The 21,951-nt window shown below is 39.1% G+C and overlaps 1 protein-coding gene and 1 long non-coding RNA gene across 12 annotated transcripts in view; both read left to right on the top strand.

The window, feature by feature from the left end:
* The window catches only part of LOC131519837 (uncharacterized), a 95,862-nt gene extending 81,987 nt beyond the window's left edge, over positions 1-13,875 (top strand). For 9 of the 10 annotated variants that reach the window (XR_009265820.1, XR_009265823.1, XR_009265818.1 and 6 more), the window contains 3 exons: positions 8,510-8,700; positions 9,532-10,829; positions 13,707-13,875. This is a non-coding gene — a long non-coding RNA (uncharacterized LOC131519837). The remainder of the gene's footprint in view (positions 1-8,509; positions 8,701-9,531; positions 10,830-13,706) is intronic. The other variant, XR_009265825.1, reaches the window with a different exon arrangement.
* Positions 13,876-15,367: 1,492 nt separating this feature from the next.
* Positions 15,368-21,951, top strand: part of STK38L (serine/threonine kinase 38 like) — an 86,090-nt gene continuing 79,506 nt past the window's right edge. The window contains exon 1 of one of the 2 annotated variants that reach the window (XM_058743280.1): positions 15,368-15,513. Coding sequence is in view for 1 of the 2 variants with exons in the window: in XM_058743278.1 (XP_058599261.1) it covers position 21,129 (1 nt within the window). In the remaining variant the exon portion in view is untranslated. Of the gene's footprint in view, positions 15,514-21,015; positions 21,130-21,951 lie in introns of those variants that run through there. The other variant, XM_058743278.1, reaches the window with a different exon arrangement.

Here is a 21,951-nt window from a genome sequence, read left to right as displayed (position 1 = left end):
GTTTTGTCATCTTCCAATTCAAAGTTTTATGACCTTACTTTCTCCTAGAACGTCAGGTTAAAAATTCTTACTCCTAGGTATGTACTCAAAGAATACAAAAATACTAATTTGACAGGATACATATACCCAGAATTTTATAGCAACATTATTTACAATAGCCAAATTATGGAAAGAGCCCAAATGTCCATTGACTGGTAAATGGATAAAGATGTGGTAGACACACACACACACACACACACACACACACACACGATAGGATATTATCCAGCCAGAAAAAAGAATGAAATCTTGCCATTTGCAACAACATGGATGGAGCTAGAGAGTATTATGTTAAGCGAAATAAGTCAGTGAGAGAAAGACAAATATATGATTTCATTTATATGTGGAATTTAAGAAACAAAACACGTGACTATAGGGGAAAAAAGAGAGGCAAACCAAGAAACAGACTCTTAACTATAGAGAATAAACTGATGGTTACCAGAGGGGTAGTAGATGGGGGGATGGGTTAAATAGGTGATGAGGATTAAGGGGTGCACTTGTTGTGATGAGCACAGAGTGAGTATGGAAGTGTTGAATCACTAAATTGTAGACTTGAAACTAGTATTACACTATATGTTAACTAACTGGAATTTTACTTTCCTGGAACTTCTAGTCTAGTCAGTGTTCAGTGAACACATTGTTCCTGCTTCTACATCTTTGCCCACATTGTTCTCCCTGTCCCCGAATGTCCAATCCTTTAATTTCTCAGATCCCTTTTTGTTAATGTTTATTTATTTGTTTTGAGATTAGAGACAGAGAGAGCACGATGCGTGGGGGAGGGACAGAGAGAGAGGGAGAGAGAGTATCCCAAGCAGGCTCCCCGCTGTCAGTACAGAGCCAGCTATGGGGCTCAATCACATGAAAATCCTGAGATCATGACCTGAGCCAAAACCAAGAGTCAGAGACGCTTCACCAACTGAGCCACCCAGGTGCCCCTAATTTCTCAGATCCTTAAAGATTCACCCAAAATATTTTTTTATTCACTTGTTTATCCAATCTTTCCAAATCCATTTCTTTTTGGTCTTCTCTTTGCCAGGCATGATGGCAGCTATTGGAGAAGCAGTGGTGAATGATATACAGTTCCTTCTCTCAAGGAGATTTTTGCCTAGTGGCAGAAACAGAGAAGAAAATAGGAATTTCAGTGCCTCCATACTATGAGAGGGAAGCCATAAGAGGATTTAATCCAGTGTTAGGTCATCGGGGAGATGAATCTAAGCTAGGACCTCACTTATTCTAGCACAGGTCACACTGATGTCGCCGCCTTCTCTGAGATTACTGTCCTTATCATTCATTTGACTTTTACTTATGTGGAGCTTTGTACTGTTGTACTGAACACAAGGCATTTTTAAACTTTCAACCATAGCTCCCTGACATAATTTTAATGCTCTTAGTGACAGAGGCATAATCTTACATTTCTTCGTCCTTCTGCTCCACCTCCCAATTTAGAAGAATGTCTTGTATATTTTCTTCTTCTTTTTTTTAATGTTTATTTATTTTTGAGAGACAGAAAGAGAGACAGAGTGTGAGTGGGGGAGGGGCAGAGAGAGAGGGAGACACAGAATTCGAAGCAGGCTCCAGGCTCTGAGCTGTCAGTGCAGAGCCCGACGTGGGGCTTGAACTCTTGAACTGTGAGATCATGACCTGAGCCGAAATCGTCGGACGCTTAACCAACTGAGCCACACAGGCACCCCTTGTATATTTTCTAGTTAGCACCTGTGTGCCTACCAGAGCTTATTTTCGGTAGACTATTCAGTATATTATTCAGTACACTTGCTTGAATCCTTTCTATTCTCTCATTTTTTTCCTTCAAAAAGTATTTATACCTACCATATATCAATAATCACTCTAGGTGCATGGGACATTGCAAGTGCTATGATAAAATGTGTACAGGATACAGAGTATCATTGTTTCAGTTTCATCTTAAAGGAATTGTGATATAAATTAAGTGAAGGTAGTTTAATCACTCTACACACTAGCCATACACGTGGCTATATACAAAAGCTGTTTCTTTCATTTTAGTTACCTTTTACTACTAGTGGTATGACTGTTGACGATGGGGATGGTTGCTGAGCATTATGGGGCTGTGGTTCTGTTGTTGCTGGGGTCAAGATCCAGTGTTCCTGGGGGAAGCCATTCATTAACAGTTTTACCAACATCTGTTACTCCTCACAACATCTCTGAGAGTTCTGTTGATGTGTTTTTTGACATTTTACATTTTTCCTAGTGACCCTATTATGAACCTCCCAGCCCATTCGACCTTTAAAAACTTCTCTTTCTCAGCGCTGTGAATTCTAAATTGGGCTTGCAAGAGGCTAGGAGCAACATATAATTCTGTTTACATAGTCACTTCTTCAAACAAAAATGACACGTTAAAATGTTTGATGGAGAATGCAAAAACCCACAGAAGTGGACCCAAGGCTCACTTTTATTGTGGGACAAAGTGAGCACTTAAGTTCACAAGTCCCCAAGGCCAGTCTATAACTTATTAACTAGTTGGGTCTCTGACTTTTGTAGTCAATGTTCATTCATTTACCTTGAAAGAGAAACAGAAGGTATAGTTAGAGTGACCTATTGTTCTGCTTTGCCTGATATCGAGAGAGTTCCTGAGACACAGGGTTTTCAGTGCTAAAACCAAGAAAGTCCTGGGCAAGCATACATATATGTATATATGTATATCTATATATATACATATATATAGATATAGATATATATAACATAATGATTTCTGTTTAATTTTTCTTTAGCTGACTCATCTTTATTTTTTTTATTATTTTTGTCATACATTTTTTTAATGTTCATTTATTTTTGAGAGAGTAGAGAGAGAGAGAGAGAGAGAGAGAGCACTCACGCCAGGGAGGAGCAGAGAGAGGGAGACACAGAATCCCAAGCAAGTTCCAGGGTCTGAGCTGTCAGATGCGGGGCTTGAACCCACAAACCGTGAGATCATGACCTGAGCCGAAGTCAGACACTTAACCAACTGAGCCACCCAGGTGCACCAAGTTGAATTATCTTACAATGAGAATAATGGGGCCCCTGGGTGGCTCAATTGGTTAAGCATCCAACTTTGGCTCAGGTCATGATCTCACCGTTCGTGAGTTTGAGCCCCACGTCTGGCTCTGTGCTGACAGCTCAGAGCCTGGAACCTGCCTTGGATTCTGAGTCTCTCCCTCTCTCTGTCCCTCCCCACTCTCTCCCTCAAACATAAATAAACATTAAAAAAAAAATAAAAGAATAACATATAGTGTGTTCACAGGAGTGTTCATTGCTTAATTAAATACCTATAAGTTACTTTGAGATCCTTTAAGGAAAGCATTAAGTAACTGTAAAGGTTTATAAAAATGTTATTCTTTTTTTATTCAGTGGGACTCAGCAGGATTCAAAACACCTTACTGATTGAACAAAGAGGATTACTTTACTTTTTTTCAAGTTACTGTAATTCCCATGGAAGTTCACTAACAATATTTATGTAAAATGGAAGTAGTTCACAACAAATTGTTTTTATGTATGTATGTGTGTATACAGATTGTTTAAAAAATATATCAAATAAGGAAGGTAAATGATACAGGGCCTCTGGACCTAAAAAACAAAATACATAGGCAGGAAGGAGGTAGTTGCACAAGTCAGAAATAAATGAAGCCACCTGGCTTTTGTAAAGAACAATAAGAAAGGGCCCTTTTAGAAAATAGGATCTATTCTCCTTGTACATGCATTCTAGGTAAGCACATTTCTATGAAATGTAATTAGTCCTAGTTACTAAAAACATCATGTTCTCCATCGACAGATACTGTGGTTTCTCTATGGTACTGTTCAAATGGAACATTTTACCCTCTTATGCTTAAATATTGCTGTGTGTATTTCTTCGTGACCACAGAAAAATTCAGAATAAAAAAATTTACATTAACATCTAATTTATTTTTGCCCAGCACCCCGGTAATGTCTTTAATAGCAAATTATAATAAAATTCTGATCAAGGAATACATTGAGGATTAAGTATTGCATTTAGCTGTGTTATTTCTCTAATCTTTTAAAGTCTGGAAACATTTCTGAGTCTGACCGTTTTTACGACATTTCCAGGCACCCCGTACATTTTGAAGAGTATAGGCCCGTTGTTGTATAATATCTCTCGCTTTTTGTTTGATGTTCTTCATGATTAGATTGAGGGTAAGAGGGTGATACAGAAGGGACGTGACCTCAGTGTATCACATCAGGAGGTAAAGTGGGATGTTTTGAAGGCAGTATTTTATTGGTGCGTGCAATATAAGAGCGCAGGCCCAAGGACAAAGTCTTCAGTGGGCGGGTTTCGGACGCTGCGGAACGTCACTCAGGTCCGTGGTTGCTGGGAGCACTGGCTTCAGAGAGCCTCCACAGAGCCCCTCTCCAGCTATGCCCGCAGCCAACTCAACTGCCTCTCCATCCAACAGCTGGTTGAGGTTGGGGTACAAAGCCCCGACCCCTTGCCTCAATTGTGAGGACTCTGAAGGGTCATCCCAACTCCAGAGCTCCCTGTGGGGTAGGCTGACGCCTCTACTGCACCTGCCTCTCAGTTCAAGTTCTCCTTCTGCCTAATCCTGTGGCGCTCTCTCTGCACCTGAGTGGTTCCAGAGATCACTCCCCAATTAATCTCCTGCACACGAATCCAAGAGTTACAGGGTCTTTTTCCCAGGAAACCTAACCTACAACCAGGCCATTATGTATGTGAATGATAATAACAACATAATATATAATTTGATTATCAGGTATTACAATTGGTCTATTTTAAACATTAGAATGTTTAAGGTTCTATGAGTATCACTCCTCCTAAAAGAATTTTATTCCAGCATGATTCTACCATAGGAACTATTGTAATCAGAGACCAACAGCGCAAAGATGTTAACAAGAGACTTTCTTTGGATTGCTTAGGACAGATCTTAATCCTTAGCTATGCATTTCTAGAAATTTAACTTTTTCAGAGATAATCAAACTCAGAGAAATTAATATAAACTAAGAGTAAATGGAACTCAGAAAAGAACCTGTGGCAATTTATAATGAAAAATATAATTGTCTAGCAAACCAAAACATTTCTGTTGGCTAAGTAGCATACCCTTAATCTGTAACAAAATGTCAGTTGAAGTGAAATCAGACATTTTCTTGATGAGTAAAATGATTTGTCTGATTTCAATTTATCTGATTTATCAAATCTGGTCATCTTTGCACCCTTCAGCCCTGGTGGGACATACCTACAAGTAGACCAGATATTCATTTCCACTTACCATGGTATTCTGGCCCCAGACCATTTAAAATATACAACTTAGTGCTTATAAATATAAAACTCAACCTCCTAATGGTCCACTACTATCCACTCTGATTCTCCATACTATCGTCAGGGTATTTTTAAAGTGCGAATTGACCTGTCACTCTTCTGCCTGAAGCCCTTCAACAGTTTCCTATTGCTATTAAATGAAGATAATCTCCTTAACCTTGTCCACAAAATGCTGTGTGGCCTAATCAGAAAAAAAAAAAAAAAATCAATTTTTTCAAGGCCTATTTGGGTTACTTCCTCCAGGAAACCAAATCAGCATAAAATGTATGCGGTAAGCCTCTGAAAACAACAACCTGATTCACAGGGTGGTTGGAGAATGGAATGGAATGAGAAGCAGATCCAGTAACTTCTCGACAATCCCTATCTTTAGATTTATAGAACTACTCAGCAACAAGACAACCATCAACAGAGCAACAACCGACACTAGTAATGATCTTGTCCGCCCCAGACCCTAATTGAATTTTCTATGTTCAAATAAGCCACAGGATTTGTGACTTACTTCCCTACAGTGAGGCTGAGTCTTGACCTCAGCCATAGCCCCAGGGCCGAAAGGGAGAAGAGGAACTTGGATGGCGTGCCTGTGAAGTAGCTGTCATTTTATATACCTTTTCTTTTTTTTTTTTTTAATGTTTTTTATTTATTTTTGGGACAGAGAGAGACAGAACATGAACGGGGGAGGGGCAGAGAGAGAGGGAGACACAGAATCGGAAACAGGCTCCAGGCTCCGAGCCATCAGCCCAGAGCCTGACGCGGGGCTCGAACTCACGGACCGCGAGATCGTGACCTGGCTGAAGTCGGACGCTTAACCGACTGCGCCACCCAGGCGCCCCTTATATACCTTTTCTAATTTAGCTTTCACGACTGTACCAGATGGAGGAGAGGGTCTTTCTTACCCAGATATTCATTCCCCGAATCCCCGGTGGTATGAGACTATTTGAAGAAGCAAAAGTCATTAAAACATTAAAATAATTACTAGCCAATTGACCTATTACAAAATGAGTCTCCACACAAACTTCCCTTCTGTTTAACAGTAGGGTCTATCTCAAATATTATGCTAAGGTCTTAGTCTTTCTTGGGCATGATTAAAAATATGGATAAGGCCTAGCATGACCAAGCACGTGGGGAAGTGGGAATTTGCCTGTACTGCTTGCTGGTTATAGTGGAAATTAGTACAATCTCTGGGTAGCCATTTGGCAATAAGTGTGCAAGCGTAAAATGTGCATTCTATTTCACCAAGTTCTAGGAATTTGCCCTAACGTTGACATTCTCTGGTGGGAAGAAAGAGCTGAGAAGGAAGTCCAGTTGTTTTAACTGCTTTAACATAGTGGAAACTGTTGAAAACAATGGTTTAAAATAGGAAAATGTGAACATCAAAGGAGGTCAGAAAACATATTTTTTTCCAGAGTGACCCTCTCTATATGATTATGATGTAATGTCCAATGTAGACTGAGGGATGTCAATCCATAATATCATACAAGTGTGTCAGAAAAACTACACTAACCAAATCCCTAATGTGATTCAGCCTTTGCTCAGTCTAAGTACTGCGTAGCTGTAATTGTAACCTAATTAAAAATTTTTCTGCTGTGGTAAAGTACACACAACCAATTTTTTTTTTTTATACTTACTATAAAATACTGGCTCTCCTTCCAACATCTTAAATTTTTTTGGAAACGATTATCCCCTGATAATGAGGACCTCCAAAATCTAAATTATTCCTGTTATGGATGAGTTAATTGAGGTTTAGAGAGTGTAAGAAATGTGCCCAAGACCACTAGGCTAAGGAATCAGCCTTTAGTCCAGATATGGACCCTAAATGTGGTCCTCCTTCCAACACACAGTGTGACTCAGGAGAGACCCTCTGCCCTGCTTGCCCATTTGGTCTGCCCTATTCTCTGCCTCCGAGCATGGACAGTTTACTTCAGAACGCGGAAAATAGGTCTGCTAGTTGTACCATGTCTGAATTTCCCTCCAGGTTCAGCCCACAGTAGGAACATCTACTAGCATCCAGGCCATGTGGGGGTTTGTGTTAGAGACGTTCTCTATCTGGACTGTTTCTCCAGTCCTAGATATTTCACCATTAAAAAATAAAAATAAAAAATAAAGTAGATAATTGAAGGAGTAGGACTCGCACTTAGAGTCACTGAATAGGCTGTAAAAAAGGGAAAGAAATCCCCACCCTAAAAGATAGAAGGTATAAAAAAGAAAGCCCCACCAAAGCCTTTTGGTTTATAGATTTTCTGAGACCTCACACCATCTCGAAAGAGCTAATGCTAAAATTCAAACAGACTTTGAAGCACTCATAATTACTTTTAAAGAAATCAATTTTGTTTCATATATTCCATATTAAATGGCTAATACAGAGGAAAAACCAAATAAAGTATAGGAACTCTATTCCTATACTATACACACATGACTTACAGTTAAAAATATGAGTGGTATCATTAAAATTCCTTTAAAACTGGAAAGTAATCGCTTTTTAAAGTACAATAATTTTAAGTACTGCAATCACAGGATATGAATAGATACTCTACAACAAAGGGACTATAATAATTTTCTAGAATGTATTCACAGTATTTCAGTTTTTATTGGGCTGCCTATATTAAACATCAATGGGTTTTCATAAGTTGAATTCGACTATTATGATGAAAAATAGTCTTTGGTGGGGCTTCTTTTTCTTACTTGAAAAAATGAAGTTTTTGTACTCAACCCTAAAATTAGGAATGGGGAAGACAGCAAGATTTAAGGAAAAAAAAAAAAACCCACAGCTTTTCAGTTTTAAAAAGAAAAAGACTTTTTAAAATTGAATTATAATGTTAGTGAATTTCTAATATCAGTGAAGATCATTTTTAGGAAACTGAAGGCACCAAACATATTTCTTTTTTTCTTTTTAACTTCAGCTTTAAAATCTTTAAACCATATCTAGTGTAGTATATATCATCACAAAATATCACAGTGCCTTGCACTTTTCTTTTGTAAGGAGTGTCACTGTCAGTTTTTCTTTAAGAGGTGAAGAAAGGGCACCCTATAATAGCATTTGGAGAGTGGTTTCCACATATACAATGCAATTTCACATGTATACTGTACAATTAGTACAATCGCCAAATATTTCTGGTTTTCTCTCCTTCTTGGATTATCAAGAGATTCTATCCTGGCTCTGTCTTATTTGTGTAGGGTCATGCAACTACTTCTGGCCAATGGATTGTAAGCAGAAATCTCTGCTTGAGACCCTCCAAACTGCTTTTCCTTCTGGCATGAAGACTAGCAATATTCAAGATGACAGCTTGTCCACTGGCCTGGAACCCTGAGTGACTCTAAGGAGCAAAGCCTTACTGATGACCTATAAAGGACATAAAGCATAAGCGGTAAATAAATCCTCACCATTTGAAGCCACTAAAATTCTGTGATGATCTGTTACTGCATTGCTTAGCCTCATCTTACTCATGCACTATATTTCCTATATCACAGATGGAAAATCCACTGTATCTTTATCTTTGTTAGGATCAGGAATTTGTAAAAATCAATAGAAAGCAGACAAGAGTCAAAGCAGGAAAGGTCCCATAGGGACTTTCTCTCTCTTCATGGATGTAAACATCACCAAAAATGTTCCTTAATTTCAGATAATCCATTTGGCTTGTAATGACAAGAGAAAAACGGGTTCCATTCTAAAACATATGTTTTTGTTATATCACTAAATATTATTTAAAAAAAATTTTAAATGTTTATTTACTTTTGAGAGTAAGAGAGACAGTATGAGTGGGGGAGGGGCAGAGAGAGAGGGAGACACAGAATCCAAAGCAGGCTCCAGGCTCTGGGCTGTCAGCACAGAGCCCGACGCAGGGCTTGAACTCACAAACTGCGAGATCGTGGCCTGAGCCAAAGTTGGACGCTCAACTGACTGAACCACCCAGGCGCCCCTCACTAAATGTTATTAATGGAAATGATAATAGTTCGCTTGAACTGAATGTGATTACGTTCTGGGCCCTATACTTGGTGCTTAACTTATCTCATTTAATTTCACTTCATCCTCACAGTGATCCTAAGAAGTAGCTATTGATATTGAGATCTTCCTAGCTTCAAACTAGTATTCTTTCCTTTATGGCCATGGGGTCTTATAATTTTCAAAGTGCCTTTACCATACATAATTCTGCTTCATCTCTTCAGCAACTATTGTGTTGATTTTCTTCATTTTGCAGATGCAGGAATAGGACTTCGGGTAACTTTTTTGATCTGTGCTGGGTCATACAGTGAGTAATAGAACCAGGTCCTTGGAATCCAGTCCTTTTGGTTCTTTATTACACTTTGCAGAGCAATAAAAATAATGCAAAGAGATGGTTAAACACAATGTACTTTTCACTTTTCCTTAATGTTTTTCTTCAGGCATCTGATTTACATAGGTGCTTTTCACTTTGGGGGAGACATAACCAAAATCTTGGAATGGTTTAGACCTTCTGTGATAAATAGTTTGCCATTTAGTCAAGCAGGTTAAAAATTAAAGCAGGCATCAACTAGAAGTCATTGTTTCCAGGTTTATAAAGTGCTTTGCAGAAGGCAATCTGGTGAGAGTTTTGAATGGATTGTCATGTGTTTGATTAAACGGTCCGGGCAAATACCCCTGAAGCTTACAGAACAGAGCCTTTATTTTCAAAGAAACTCAGTTGCATTTAGCCTGGCTGAACTAGCCCTTTGAAAGTCAGGACAATGACAAGAGGAGCCAGTAGTCAAACACTCTTAGGGTCAAACTGGAAAGGCATTATTCCATAAACTTTCTATTTTTTCCATAGTAAAAAAATTAATAGATTTCTATCAGGACAGCCTTCCAGGAGGACTGGAAGTACCTATTCTCTCTCTCTCCTTAAAAAAATTTTTTTTAATCTACTGGCATAACATTATACATCATAATTTTTTTTTCATAATCACATTAAGAGAAAACTTTTATTTTGTGTCTTTCATTTAAATCTTGAAATATACATATTATGATTATATATACATATATTATTTTTCAAATAATTTTCATACAAAAGATATTACAGTCTTGGCAACGTGCTTTAAAAGAATTTCCAAACCAGACAAAATATTCTGAACATCTCCTCGTGTCAATCATTTATCTATATATGATTTCTAACACATACATGCTATTATACTGTATGGGTCCATAGTAATTTATTGCACCCATCCTTACTTTTAGACATCTAGGTTAATTCCAGCTTTTCACAGGTGCAAATAAATAATGCTGGATAAACAGCCTTGAAAGTGAATTTCTGCCCTTAACTCTGGTGTGTTTTAGGTGGTAGTCTTAAACCCATTTAAAGTATGGGGATTATTATCACAGTAATAGCTAACATTCACTGAGCATATTGTAAGTAGGCCAGTGACCTAAAACAAGTTTCTCTGTCTCCAGATTTCTTGTTTTTGCTTTTGCTCAGGAGTATTTTGTCTACCACTGGGAATCTGAGAGGCTGGCTTTGTCAGTCGCTATCTAGTGTGACCCGAGGTAAGTCACTATAGCTCTTGAGCCTCAGTTTTATCATCTGTAAAAACTGGGGATAATTATACCTAACTCACAGGCTTATTGTAAGGATTAAATGAGATATTACAAGCAAAGAGCACAATGCTTAGCGCACAGAAAGAGCTCAGTAAATGTTAGTTACTCTTTAATCTTAACATGGAGCGAATCAGAAATTAATATTACTCTTTTATTCACACAGAGAGGAGTGCTCAATCAGCTTGTCTTAATAACAATCTCTCTCTCTTAAAAAAATCTTTTTAATATGTATTCATTTTTGAGAAAGGGAGAGACAGAGTGCAAGAGGGGAAGGTGCAGAGAGAGTGGAAGACACAGAATCTGAAGCAGGCTTCAGGCTCTGACGTGGGCCTTAAACTCACAAACTGCTACATCATGACCTGAGCCAGAGTTGGATGCTCACCTGACTGAGCCACCCGGCTGCCCCTCCTCTCTTTTTTAATCACATTTTTTATGCTTTAAAAAATCTCCACACCTGTAGCTACATCTCCATTCTCATTCTTACTATTCGTGTCTTTTATTTTTGTTCCTGAATTAGTCTTGCCAAAGTTTTTCCTACTTCCTTGACTTTTCAAAGAATCACCTTTTGGTTTTTATAAGTCAAGTTCAGTCTTTAAAAAAAATTCCCTATTGCATTAATATTTTATATTTACATTTACGTTCTAGAACTGTATTTGTTTTTTTAATGTTTTACTTTATTTATTAAAAAAAATTTTATGTTTATTTTTGAGAGCGAGAGACAGAGTGTGAGTGGGGGAGGAATAGAGAGAGGGAGACACAGAATCCAAAGCAGGCTCCAGGCTCTGAGTTGTCAGCACAGAGTCCGATGTAGGACCCGAACCCACAAACCACCAGATGATGACCTGAACTGAAGTTGGACACTTAACTGAGCCACCCAGGAGCCCCCTATTTTATTTATTCTAAAAGAGAGTGTGAGCAGGAGAGGGGCAGAGAGAGAAAGAAAGAGCAAATCCCAAGCAGGCTCTGCAGGGCTTGATCTCATGAATCCTGAGCTCATGACCTAAACTGAAATCAAGAGTCGGATGCTTAATCGACTGAGCCACCCAGGTGCTCCAGAAATGTATTTGACTTTGTTAATCATAATAGAATTTACATCCATTTGAAAAATAGAATTATGTGTAGGATTAGTTATGTTTTGACCTATAATACTTGGTGCACATAAGGGCCATGGACCCCTGGAAGGGATTCTACACTAATCTTTACATCCTTCTACTTTCTTTAGGTTTCTTTTCTTTTTCAAGTTTCCTGAGTTAAGAGCTTGGTTTTTTGTTTTTACGTTTTTTGTATATTCTGTTAAATGCATTTAAAGCAATAAACTATCCTCCAAATACTGCTTTGACCATATCCCACAATTACAAAGCTGCATATATAGAAAAGCAGCTCTATTCAGCCAGTGGGAAGGTTTTATTAATAGTTTCCTTCTAGAGGCACCTGACTCAATCAGTTAAGCATCTGATTCTTGATTTCGGTTCAGATCATGACCTCACGGTCATGAGATCAAACCCCGCATGGGGCCCTACATGGAGCCCTGCATCAAGCTCCACAGAGCCTGCTTAGAGTCTCTCTTTCCTTCTCCTTTTGCCTGCCCCCCCTTCTCTCTCTCTCTCTCAAAAAAAAAATAAATAAATAAAGTTCCCTTCTATTATCATTTACTGCAGTCATTTGACATTCATTGGTTACTTACTATGAGGTAGCCCTAGGAGAGTAAGAGTAATACTGAAGAGTCACTTTGGTCAAAGAGCTTACATTTTCAGCTTACATGCTGAAAACAAAAATCAGATGAATTCTGAGAGCTGTAGAGGTTTTCAACCACAATTTTTCTCACGTTCTGGCCTACGATGTTAGCCTGTCTATCAACATTTAGCCTAGGTTTGGAGAAGAGGGAATAAGTGAAAGAGGATAAAAATCCATGTACAACGGTAGGTTAATAAAGTTAGCAATGGCTATGGTCTGTATCTGTTAACTGGGTTTATTCCCTGAACTTTAATTCTAATGTCTGAGAATGTTGATGATTGCAGTTTTGGAAGGCCCTACAAATAATCTCTTATTTAGGCCATGAGTTCTTCATCTGGGTGAATGAAACTTAATGAAAAAGTAAATATATCCATTATATATATGTACATATACCTACTTATATTTAGCATATATGTACATTCGCATATTTTTTTCACTAAAGTCTGTAAATTAGCATTTCTCCCATTATGAAAGTAGTCAGCAAACCACAGTAACATTAGCAACCTATGACTTCACCCCAAGAGAAATCACACATATTTTCTACCACGTTGAAGTTGTTGCAGATATCTAAAATGTTGTTTAAATAATGTGCGTCATTACTGCAAAATTACTGTAGGTCTTGATCTTGTTATTTAATGCATTAATAAAGACACAAATATGTAACTGTTATCAATGGCTGTGTAATAAGTTACCCCCTAAATTAGTGGCTTACATAACAAATATTTATAATTTCACTGCCTCTGTGAGCCAGGAATCTGGCCTGATTTAGCTTGGTCTGTGGCTCAGGGTCCTTTCCCAGGCTGCTGTCAAGGTGTCAGCTAGGGCTGCGGTCATCTCAGGTTGTTGGCAGTTCTTTGCAGGCTGTTGGACTGAGTGCCTCAATCCTTTGGTGGCTGCTGACTGGAGACCTCTCTCAATTCCCTGCCAAGTGAGCCTCTCCATAAGGTAGGTCTCTGTGTGGCAAGCTGGTTTCCACCAGAGAGTGAGCAAGGGAGAGAGCAAGAGGTGATAGCAAGATGAAAGCAAGGTCCTTTTTATAACTTTATCATGAGAAGTGACATTACGTCAGTTTTGATGTATTTTCTTTTTCAGAACCGAGTCACCAGGTCCACACTCAAGAGGAGGGGTTGCACAAGACAAGAATACTGGAAATGAAGATTATTGGGAGTCATCTTAGAAGCTGCCTACCACATAACTGTATCACAAATTCACTTTTTAGTGTTTCAATAACTGCATGTTAATAAAATCAATTTCCTTTGTAGCCCTAGATGGTTTATTTTATGCATTTAAGGACAATATTCTGAAAAAGATCCATAGATTTCACCAAGCTTCCAGAAGGGCACATGGCTTTAATTTATTTTAGTTCAGGCACCTTCAACAACTTCTTGCAGGAGTTTGTTTAGAATAGCATCAGTTTAAAAACTGGAGGTTAAAGCTTTAGTCTCCATATTATCCTCTTCTGATACCCTAGACTAGTCCATATTATTCTAGTGGTATGAAAAAAATGGCATACTGGAAAGTATAAAATTGCTCTAGAACATTCCACAAACTGTTCTCCATTCTACTCATTTGAATTAATGTATGTGCGAGTGTGGCGGAGGGAAAGAGGTGTATAGGCCTCTGTCAAGCATGTTTGATCACAATGAAACTTCCTTATACTTGTACATGGCAATGGTCATTTGAGCCTCAAAAGGACCATATGATAAAGGTGGAAATGATTTCCTCAAGAATACACTAATTACCACAGTAGTGCTTTTTCTGTTACCAAGCAATGTATGAGAAAAGCACCGAGTGTAAAAAAAGAGAGAAGTGATGTCGTGAGGCTTCCCTAAGTCTTTTGCATCTATCACTTGCTCTTGGCGAAGTTAAAGATCATTATGTTTTCTGCAAGCACAGTACCAGCTTCATATATTGCCTTAGTAGTCTCTAAAAGCCAGGGGTATTTGATAACACCTCCAATATGCAGATCAAAGATAAATTTGTTAACAATAATTGGGAACGATTCTCTTATTTGGTTTGCCCACAAACTTTTCTCCCCAAAGACAAATGCATCATCTTCACAAAGTCATCTCTTTTGAGTCATGATGCAGGGGTTTTCCTCCTGGTTCACCGATCCTACATAAAGGAGCCCAGTAGTGTCAGATATTTTAGATTTTCCAAGATAACCTAAGCAAGTTTTTCGTGTATGCCTCCCAGTTTTTTGTGGCGTTTCCAAATTTAAATCCCTTTCAAGTCTTTGCAGTGGAGTCATGGTGAGATGGAAAAGGGTCAAGGAACCCGGGTTACTTCTAGATCCCACAGCTAGTGTCTAAGCAACTTGGTCAGCCAATCCATCTTTGTTAATTATCACCTTTTCGTAATCTGCAAATTGCGTGGATTCGTGGGAATTATCTCTAAACCCCTTTCCATTTCCAACATTCTTTGCATTACACTGGGAAATAGTGAGAAAAACTCTGTCATTTAGGACACGTGACTAATGTGGCAACACATTGGGCACTCTCATAAGAGGCCTGAACCAGTTTTGAGTAGATTAGAGGGAAGTGAGGTGAGGTTGATTACTGAGGTTAGTAGTGGCAGTCCAGACAACTCCTCCAGGACCATCAGGAATTCACCAGGCGTAAGTGGGTGGGGCAGAGGAGCGGGCGTTGACGACAGAAGGCTACTTCCGGCTATGGCGCGTATGACGTCAGGGCCGAGTCGGACCGGCCTAGCCACCAAGAAGCCGAAGAGGGAGGGCTCGCGAGAGTTCAGGAAGGCCGCCCCGAGATTCCGGCGCGGCCGCGGGTTCCACCTCCCGGGGGCGGGGCGAGGGCGGAGCGGGCAAAAGGGAGCGGACGGGCCCCGGGCCGGCTGAGGTCCGTGCGGAGGCTGAGCCGGCCGCGGGCGCGACCGGAGGCAGGTGAGTACGCGGATGGGGCGCGCGGCGGCCGCGGCTGGGGGCCCCCCTCGCCGCGCCGGCCCCAACTCTGCGAGTAGGGGCAGGAGGAGATCTTATGTGTCTTTGGGTGTCCAGGGACGACTCGGCTAATGTCGGGGCTGGCAGTGTCTCCAGTGAAGCCCCAGCGACGGCCTTGGCCCGCCCTCTTGCTCCCCGAGGTGATACTAGCCCCGTGTGTCCGGAGGGTAGCCCTGAGCCCGAGGAGGAATCTTTGTGCTTCTCTGCTCTTCTCCCCTTCCACTCCTCGGCCCCCGAGCTCCCCGATCCCGGTCCCTGCCTGGGCTTCATAAACAATAACAAATGTCGCGGAACCTTTCCTGGTACCCCGGGCTCACCTGTCCCATGCCCTCCAGCCCGTGTCACCAAGAAGAGGTATTCTAGGCATGGCTCAAATTGTGGGGGCTGCTTGTGTACCATTCCTAAAAACTGATGCGTCAGATTGCTAAACATTTCTCGGATCGACACAGTAAAGCCGCCCAGCTCCCAGAAGCACGGAGTGTTCAACACCGGTCTCAAAATCTGTCCCTACCCCTGGCACCGTAGACCCTTCTTTTAAACATCATTTGCTCCCACTCCCTTTTTTCCTCTTTACTGTCGGGGACAAACGAGTGGTTGCTTGGTATGGGAATAGGATAGGTTGTACCCGATTGAGTAGGAGACGTTTCGTCTTTAAAAAGTTATCAGGTTGACAGCAAAAGAACAAACTTTATTTTCAAAACCGGTGGCCTCCCGTTTACTGATGCGGCTTTTGCTTTGTGGCATCACTTTTCGGGTTGCAAGTTTGGAGGAAAGATATAAAAAGAAATGGGGGGAGGAGGGGCGGGAAGAGCTGGGTGCTGGAAGTGGTGGCTTGTCCAAAAACTGCGATGCCGTTCTCACTTGGTAAAATGCAGAACCAATGCTCTTGTCTGTTTCACATAACTTGTGATAAGTTCTGATAGAAGCCAACTGCTCGGAAAAGGCCTGAGTATTAGCTTTCTTACTGCTAAAGTCTGAGGAAACAACTCTTAAGTGTTTTAATTTATGCCTCCTGGTTGTAAGGTGGGAGGGAGACCTTGTCTTTTAGGGGGTGGGGATGGGATGGGGGCTTCAACTTCTCAGGTCTCCCTACTTTAAGGCAGGATCTATTAAGTCCAGTTTTTTCTTAGGGTAGATTTTTTTTGTCTCAGTCACATGTGTATATAACATACTGGGAACCTCTTTGTATTTGATTGACCTTTCTTTGTATGCCTCAGGATATATAAAACAATTAAGTTTACTATACTCTACCCGGTAGCTGAGAGGTATTATATGTGAATTAGCCACTATTATGACTATTTGAGGAAGAGAAATTAGTCCAAAATATGATGTTAAATTGTGATTACATTTGTTCATTGCATAGGTTTATCAAAGCACTTTTATGTGAAAAATCTTGATCTCAAAAGTAAAAAAAAGAAAATTTGGTTTGATCTGGCTTAGCTTTGTGTTTTTCTCCTGGTTAAGATGACTGATAACGTTTCCCATTTGGCTGGGATGTGTTTAGGATGAGAAATAAATTGGATGTAGTTTTTGTACTCCTTTGAAAGGACCTGCTATTGAGGAATGAAAAACAAAAATTAAACTTAGAAAAGCCACCTTAAATGGGTGCAATTCTTTTTTAGCCTTCTGTTTTTTTTAGTTTATTTTAAAATGAGTCAAAGAATAGAGACTAGGAATATTTGTGCAAATGAATAGGTATCCTCAGAAGTTTTTATGCTGAAAAATTTATTTCAAAAGGTAGGACACTATAAAAACAAAGGAGAATTTGTAGAAAATGGCAACAAAGCAATGCACTCAAATCAGCCATTTGTTTTCAGAAAAGTTCTCTCAAAGTAAGGGGAACGTCATTGTGTAAGCGAAGTTGGATAATACTATAGAAAATGCTTTCCAGTGATCCGGAATAAGTTGGAGGCTTGTTTTGTGTGTGTGTGTGTGTGTGTGTGTGTGTGGCATTTTTTTTTTTTTAGGAGGAAAAAGGGAGCACGTATCAAAGCCAGAAAGATTTGCATCTCAATGTAATGTTAAAATTATTTTATTTTACATAAATAGTGTAGGGTGAATCAAGCAAGCATATTGTCTTCTAGCATCCCCAGGATTACATTAAAATCAGCAGATGGGCAAGTTATGATTAGGTTAGACTTGACATATGCAGAAATTATGCTACTGTATTTTTACATTAAAAGTACCCTGGGCTTTTTTGAATGAAATAATGCAAGCAAGCTTTTAAGGCATAAGAAATTTTTAAAAAAATACATTAGTTTACAAAGATATTCTTAGTCAGCAATTTAAGTGTATTAAATGAGTCCTTCTTTCTTCCCTCTCCCTGCAAAATTTTATTTAAGTCTCAACAGAATATTTAGCAAGGTAAGACCAGTACATAAGTGCATTGGGTTACATAAAGCTCCTGTCTCCAGGTAAAAGTTTGGTAATTGACAGGGTTTGATTGTTAAGAACGTTTAGAGAGAGGGAGAAGAAAGACAGCAATGAACAATATTTGCTGTCTGGTGCACTCAGATGAGCTGTAGTCTCTATCTTCAAAGAGATGTAAGTAATCGACATTAGGAGGGAAATTTACCCAAATAACTGATACATGATGCATTTTGTGGAGAAGCCTAGGAGGGAGGGATTAAATTCTACTAGATCAGATAAGGAAGGTTTTGAGGAGGGAACAGCATTTGTGTAAATGATTTGGATGATTTAGTCATGATAATCATAATAAGTAAATACATTATATAATGCTGATTGCTGCTAAACCCTTATATGTACTAATCTACCTGGGTTTAATCCCTGTAACAACCATATGGAGTAGGTATTTTTTATTCTTTCCATTTTGCAGACAGAGTAACTGAGTTACCAAGACCAGCTAACTAGAAAATCATAGAACAAGGGTTCCAAGCCAAGAATTCTGGTTTATACCTGTCCCTGTGCTTACTCACTATCCTTATTTTCTCTTCCATTCTTGATGGTCTTTCTCAGGTCTGTTTCAAAAAATTGATTTTGGCAAATGCATTTCACTGACACATAAATTTAGAGCTCAATTTTCTAGAAAGACCTAGAAAGCCTCAAAATAAAGAAAACCCAGGTAAATAAGTTATTTTTGGAAAGTTAGGTAATCCATTTCAAAAAGTTACTCAAATGTATGCAAATTAAATATAACCACTGAGTGGGACTTTTGATAAATTTGACTTATTACTTAGTAGCATACCCATAAGGATTTAGGAATGGGAAATTGTAACTATATTAACTCCTTTCCCTAATGGAATGTTTGAATCATTGTATATTTTGGCTTGTAATTCTAAAAAATCACTTGGCACTGGGTAATTTTGGATTGAATTGGGAAGTTGGAATTTAGTTAATGGTTGATTGTTTCAGCCCCTTGAGTTTTTATTTCCACCAACAGCTCAATTTATTATTCCTGAATCAGGTTTTTTGTTTGCTTGTTTTGTTTTGTTTTGTTTTTAAGATTTTACTTTTAGGTGATCTTTATACAAAATGCAGGGCTCCAACTCAACCCCAAGATAAGAATTACACACTTTACCGACTGAGCAAGCCAGGTGCCCCATGAATCACGGTTTTGAGTAGAGTGTTGTACATGTATAAAATGAGAGATGTTCGGGGCGCCTGGGTGGCTCAGTTGGTTGAGCGTCCAACTTTGGCTCAGGTCATGATCCCACAGCTCGTGGGTTCGAGCCCCACGTCAGGCTCTGTGCTGACAGCTCAGAGCCTGGAACCTGCTTGAGATCCTGTGTCTCCCTCTCTCTCTGCCCCTAACCCACTCGCATTCTGTCTCTGTCTCTCTCAAAAATAAATAAACATTAAAAGAAATTGAAAAAATAAAATAAAATAAAATGAGAGATGTTCAATCACTGATACTTTATGTTAGGGCAACTTTGAAAGCTCTTTGGGATTGTAAAATAAAAGGTGCCATACAAATGCATTGTGCCTAGTATAGGCCTACTCAAGAAATGCTTCTTTGTTGAATAAATAGTCCAAATGATTTTATTAATGAAGTTGCAAGAATAGTTCACATTTGTTATTGGTTATCTAAGTATTGGGATCACAGTAAACTCAACTGGATTTAAAGGTTAGGATAAAAAGTATATCTTGGCAGTGGTAGGGGTACTGTCTACCGAAATGCAGACACTTCAGCTCCTTCGTCTGTGTCCTGATTGACCAAATTCCTAATAGAGTTCCAGAGGCACATTTTCTGTGATTGAGTATAGTAAGTGTTCTCTCCTTGTATGATTTGGGTAGATTGTAGAAAACCTCCACAGTAGGATAATTCATGGTTGGTGAGCTTAAAACCTAACAGAAGGAGCAGAACTAAAGCCAAGATTTAAAGCTCATATACTTTTATTATTACAATTAGACAAAACAAATATATATACACACACACATATATATACATGTATATACATACATATACATATACGTACATATATACATAGCTTAAATTAATAGTGATGAAATATTATTTCCATTTATCACTGCCTGATTGACAACATTTTTAGGATCTTCAGCCCATAATTTCATGCAGATACTTATAAGAAAACTATGCTTTGTTGCCCCCCCCCCAAAAAAAAAGTTAAAAGTTTCTCTAAGTACAGATTTGGTTTTGAAAGGTTATTTTTAGTAAAAAGGACTGTGAGTTGGTCCCTCAAAGGGAAACCAGATATACTCTCACCTCCTTGCTGGTAGAAGTTTTTGGCCGTCTTTTCCCCTAATAGACTAGTTTTGTCTACATTGAAAATTTACTGAGACAGGCAGCCTCCCTCTTAGATGATCTGCACAGGCCTTAGGGAAGAGGTTAGCAGTGACAGGTCATATAGTGAGCTGACCATTCACACTGAAAGGCCTCGAACTTTAGCAGTTTTATGATAGTACTTGTACTATGCTTCGCTTTTAAATTGTTAAACTCCTTGCCTTCTCCTGAATTAACACTAGACCAGTTGACAACCCAAAGTGATGTTAATTCTCTGGCCACCCCATGCAGGGTTTCTTGTTTTCCTTGTCTTCTGCTGATTCTTATTGATTCCATGGGTATAGACTTTTCACATATTACAGCCAATAAGTCTGATCCCATTACACAGGCAGCATCCACTGTTTTCTTACTTTTTACAATGATTTGCTGTCTCTAAATCTGATTCCTAATTTTGAAACATTTTCATTGTTTTTGCAATTACTGAGTATGATGGAGTTAAAAATACTTAACACCTAAAATCCATCACAAATACAACTTCCCCAGACTAAAGAGCAAATAATGGAAGCCTAAATGACTGTGCACGGTTGTTAATACCATCTAATTTTGGCCAGTAGAGTTGGTGTACGTTTGCTATGGAACCTAAGTTTCATTCTGTCTAGGAAAAGTTAAAAAAATTGAAAGTTTGGAAGCAGGCTTCTGTACACATCGGTAAGCACTTTTTTATTTTTATTTATTTTTTTTAGCGGCGGGGTGGGGTCTGTCCTGCTCTCCCTCCATACAGTCACTGCTATTCTACTTTTATGACTTCGAGATTTTGGCTACAGTTCTCTAGACTCTTCAGCAATCCTGGAGACACAGTATGTAATTTGTACATTTAATATGAAAAATGCTTTGTGTAATATATGTTTCTCAAACTTTGTCTCCCAGCAAGAATTTATAGACTGAGCTCTCTGTATATCATCTTCCCTTCTGACGTATTCTTGGCTCTTTTCTCTTCCTGAATGTCACCGATCAGTATACGGGTCTAATAATAATTTTATCAACAATTAGTCACTCACTTATCACTTACTATGTACAAGACATAATGCTAAGTATTTTATGTAAATATTATCTCATTTAATCCCTGCAGCAACCCTATGAGTTATTATTTCTGCTTACACGTGAGGAAACTGGAGTCTATGGAGGTGAAGTGACCAGATTCATGTGGGTAGATAGTAAGTGATGGAGTTAGAAATTGATCCCTAAGTTCCAGTTTACTTTTCTCTTGTATTGCTTTATTTTATCTAATAAACTTCTCCCCTGCCGTTTAATTTACTTCCTTCTTCTAGTCCCACCTGAGTTTTCTTTCTTCCCTTCACTTCCTCCCTTTTTAAGTAGTTATTTACAGTTTTGCATGTCACACAAATTCTTTTGGGAAGAGTATACAGAAATACATCAGCTGTATTCAGATTTCCTGTAGAAGGGGACTTGCTCTTGGAGGGAGCTTATTGTAAGAATAATGCTTGTCACACATTATATTTGTATTGTGCTTTAGAGTTTCTTAAAAGCATCCCCCCCCCCTCCACTTTTTCTTACTTAATCCTCCTGGCAAACTTTAACTCAGGTCTTTAGATTAAAAGGTGCTGCAGGCAGTTTCCTAAGGACCGTGCACAATTGGTTGAGATGCAGTTCTTGTCCTC

The sequence above is a fragment of the Neofelis nebulosa genome, chromosome 8 (genome assembly GCF_028018385.1).
Source record: "Neofelis nebulosa isolate mNeoNeb1 chromosome 8, mNeoNeb1.pri, whole genome shotgun sequence".
Lineage (NCBI taxonomy): Eukaryota > Metazoa > Chordata > Mammalia > Carnivora > Felidae > Neofelis > Neofelis nebulosa.
Note: the sequence above shows the minus strand (reverse complement) of the source record. Positions and strands in the feature narration are given on the sequence as shown.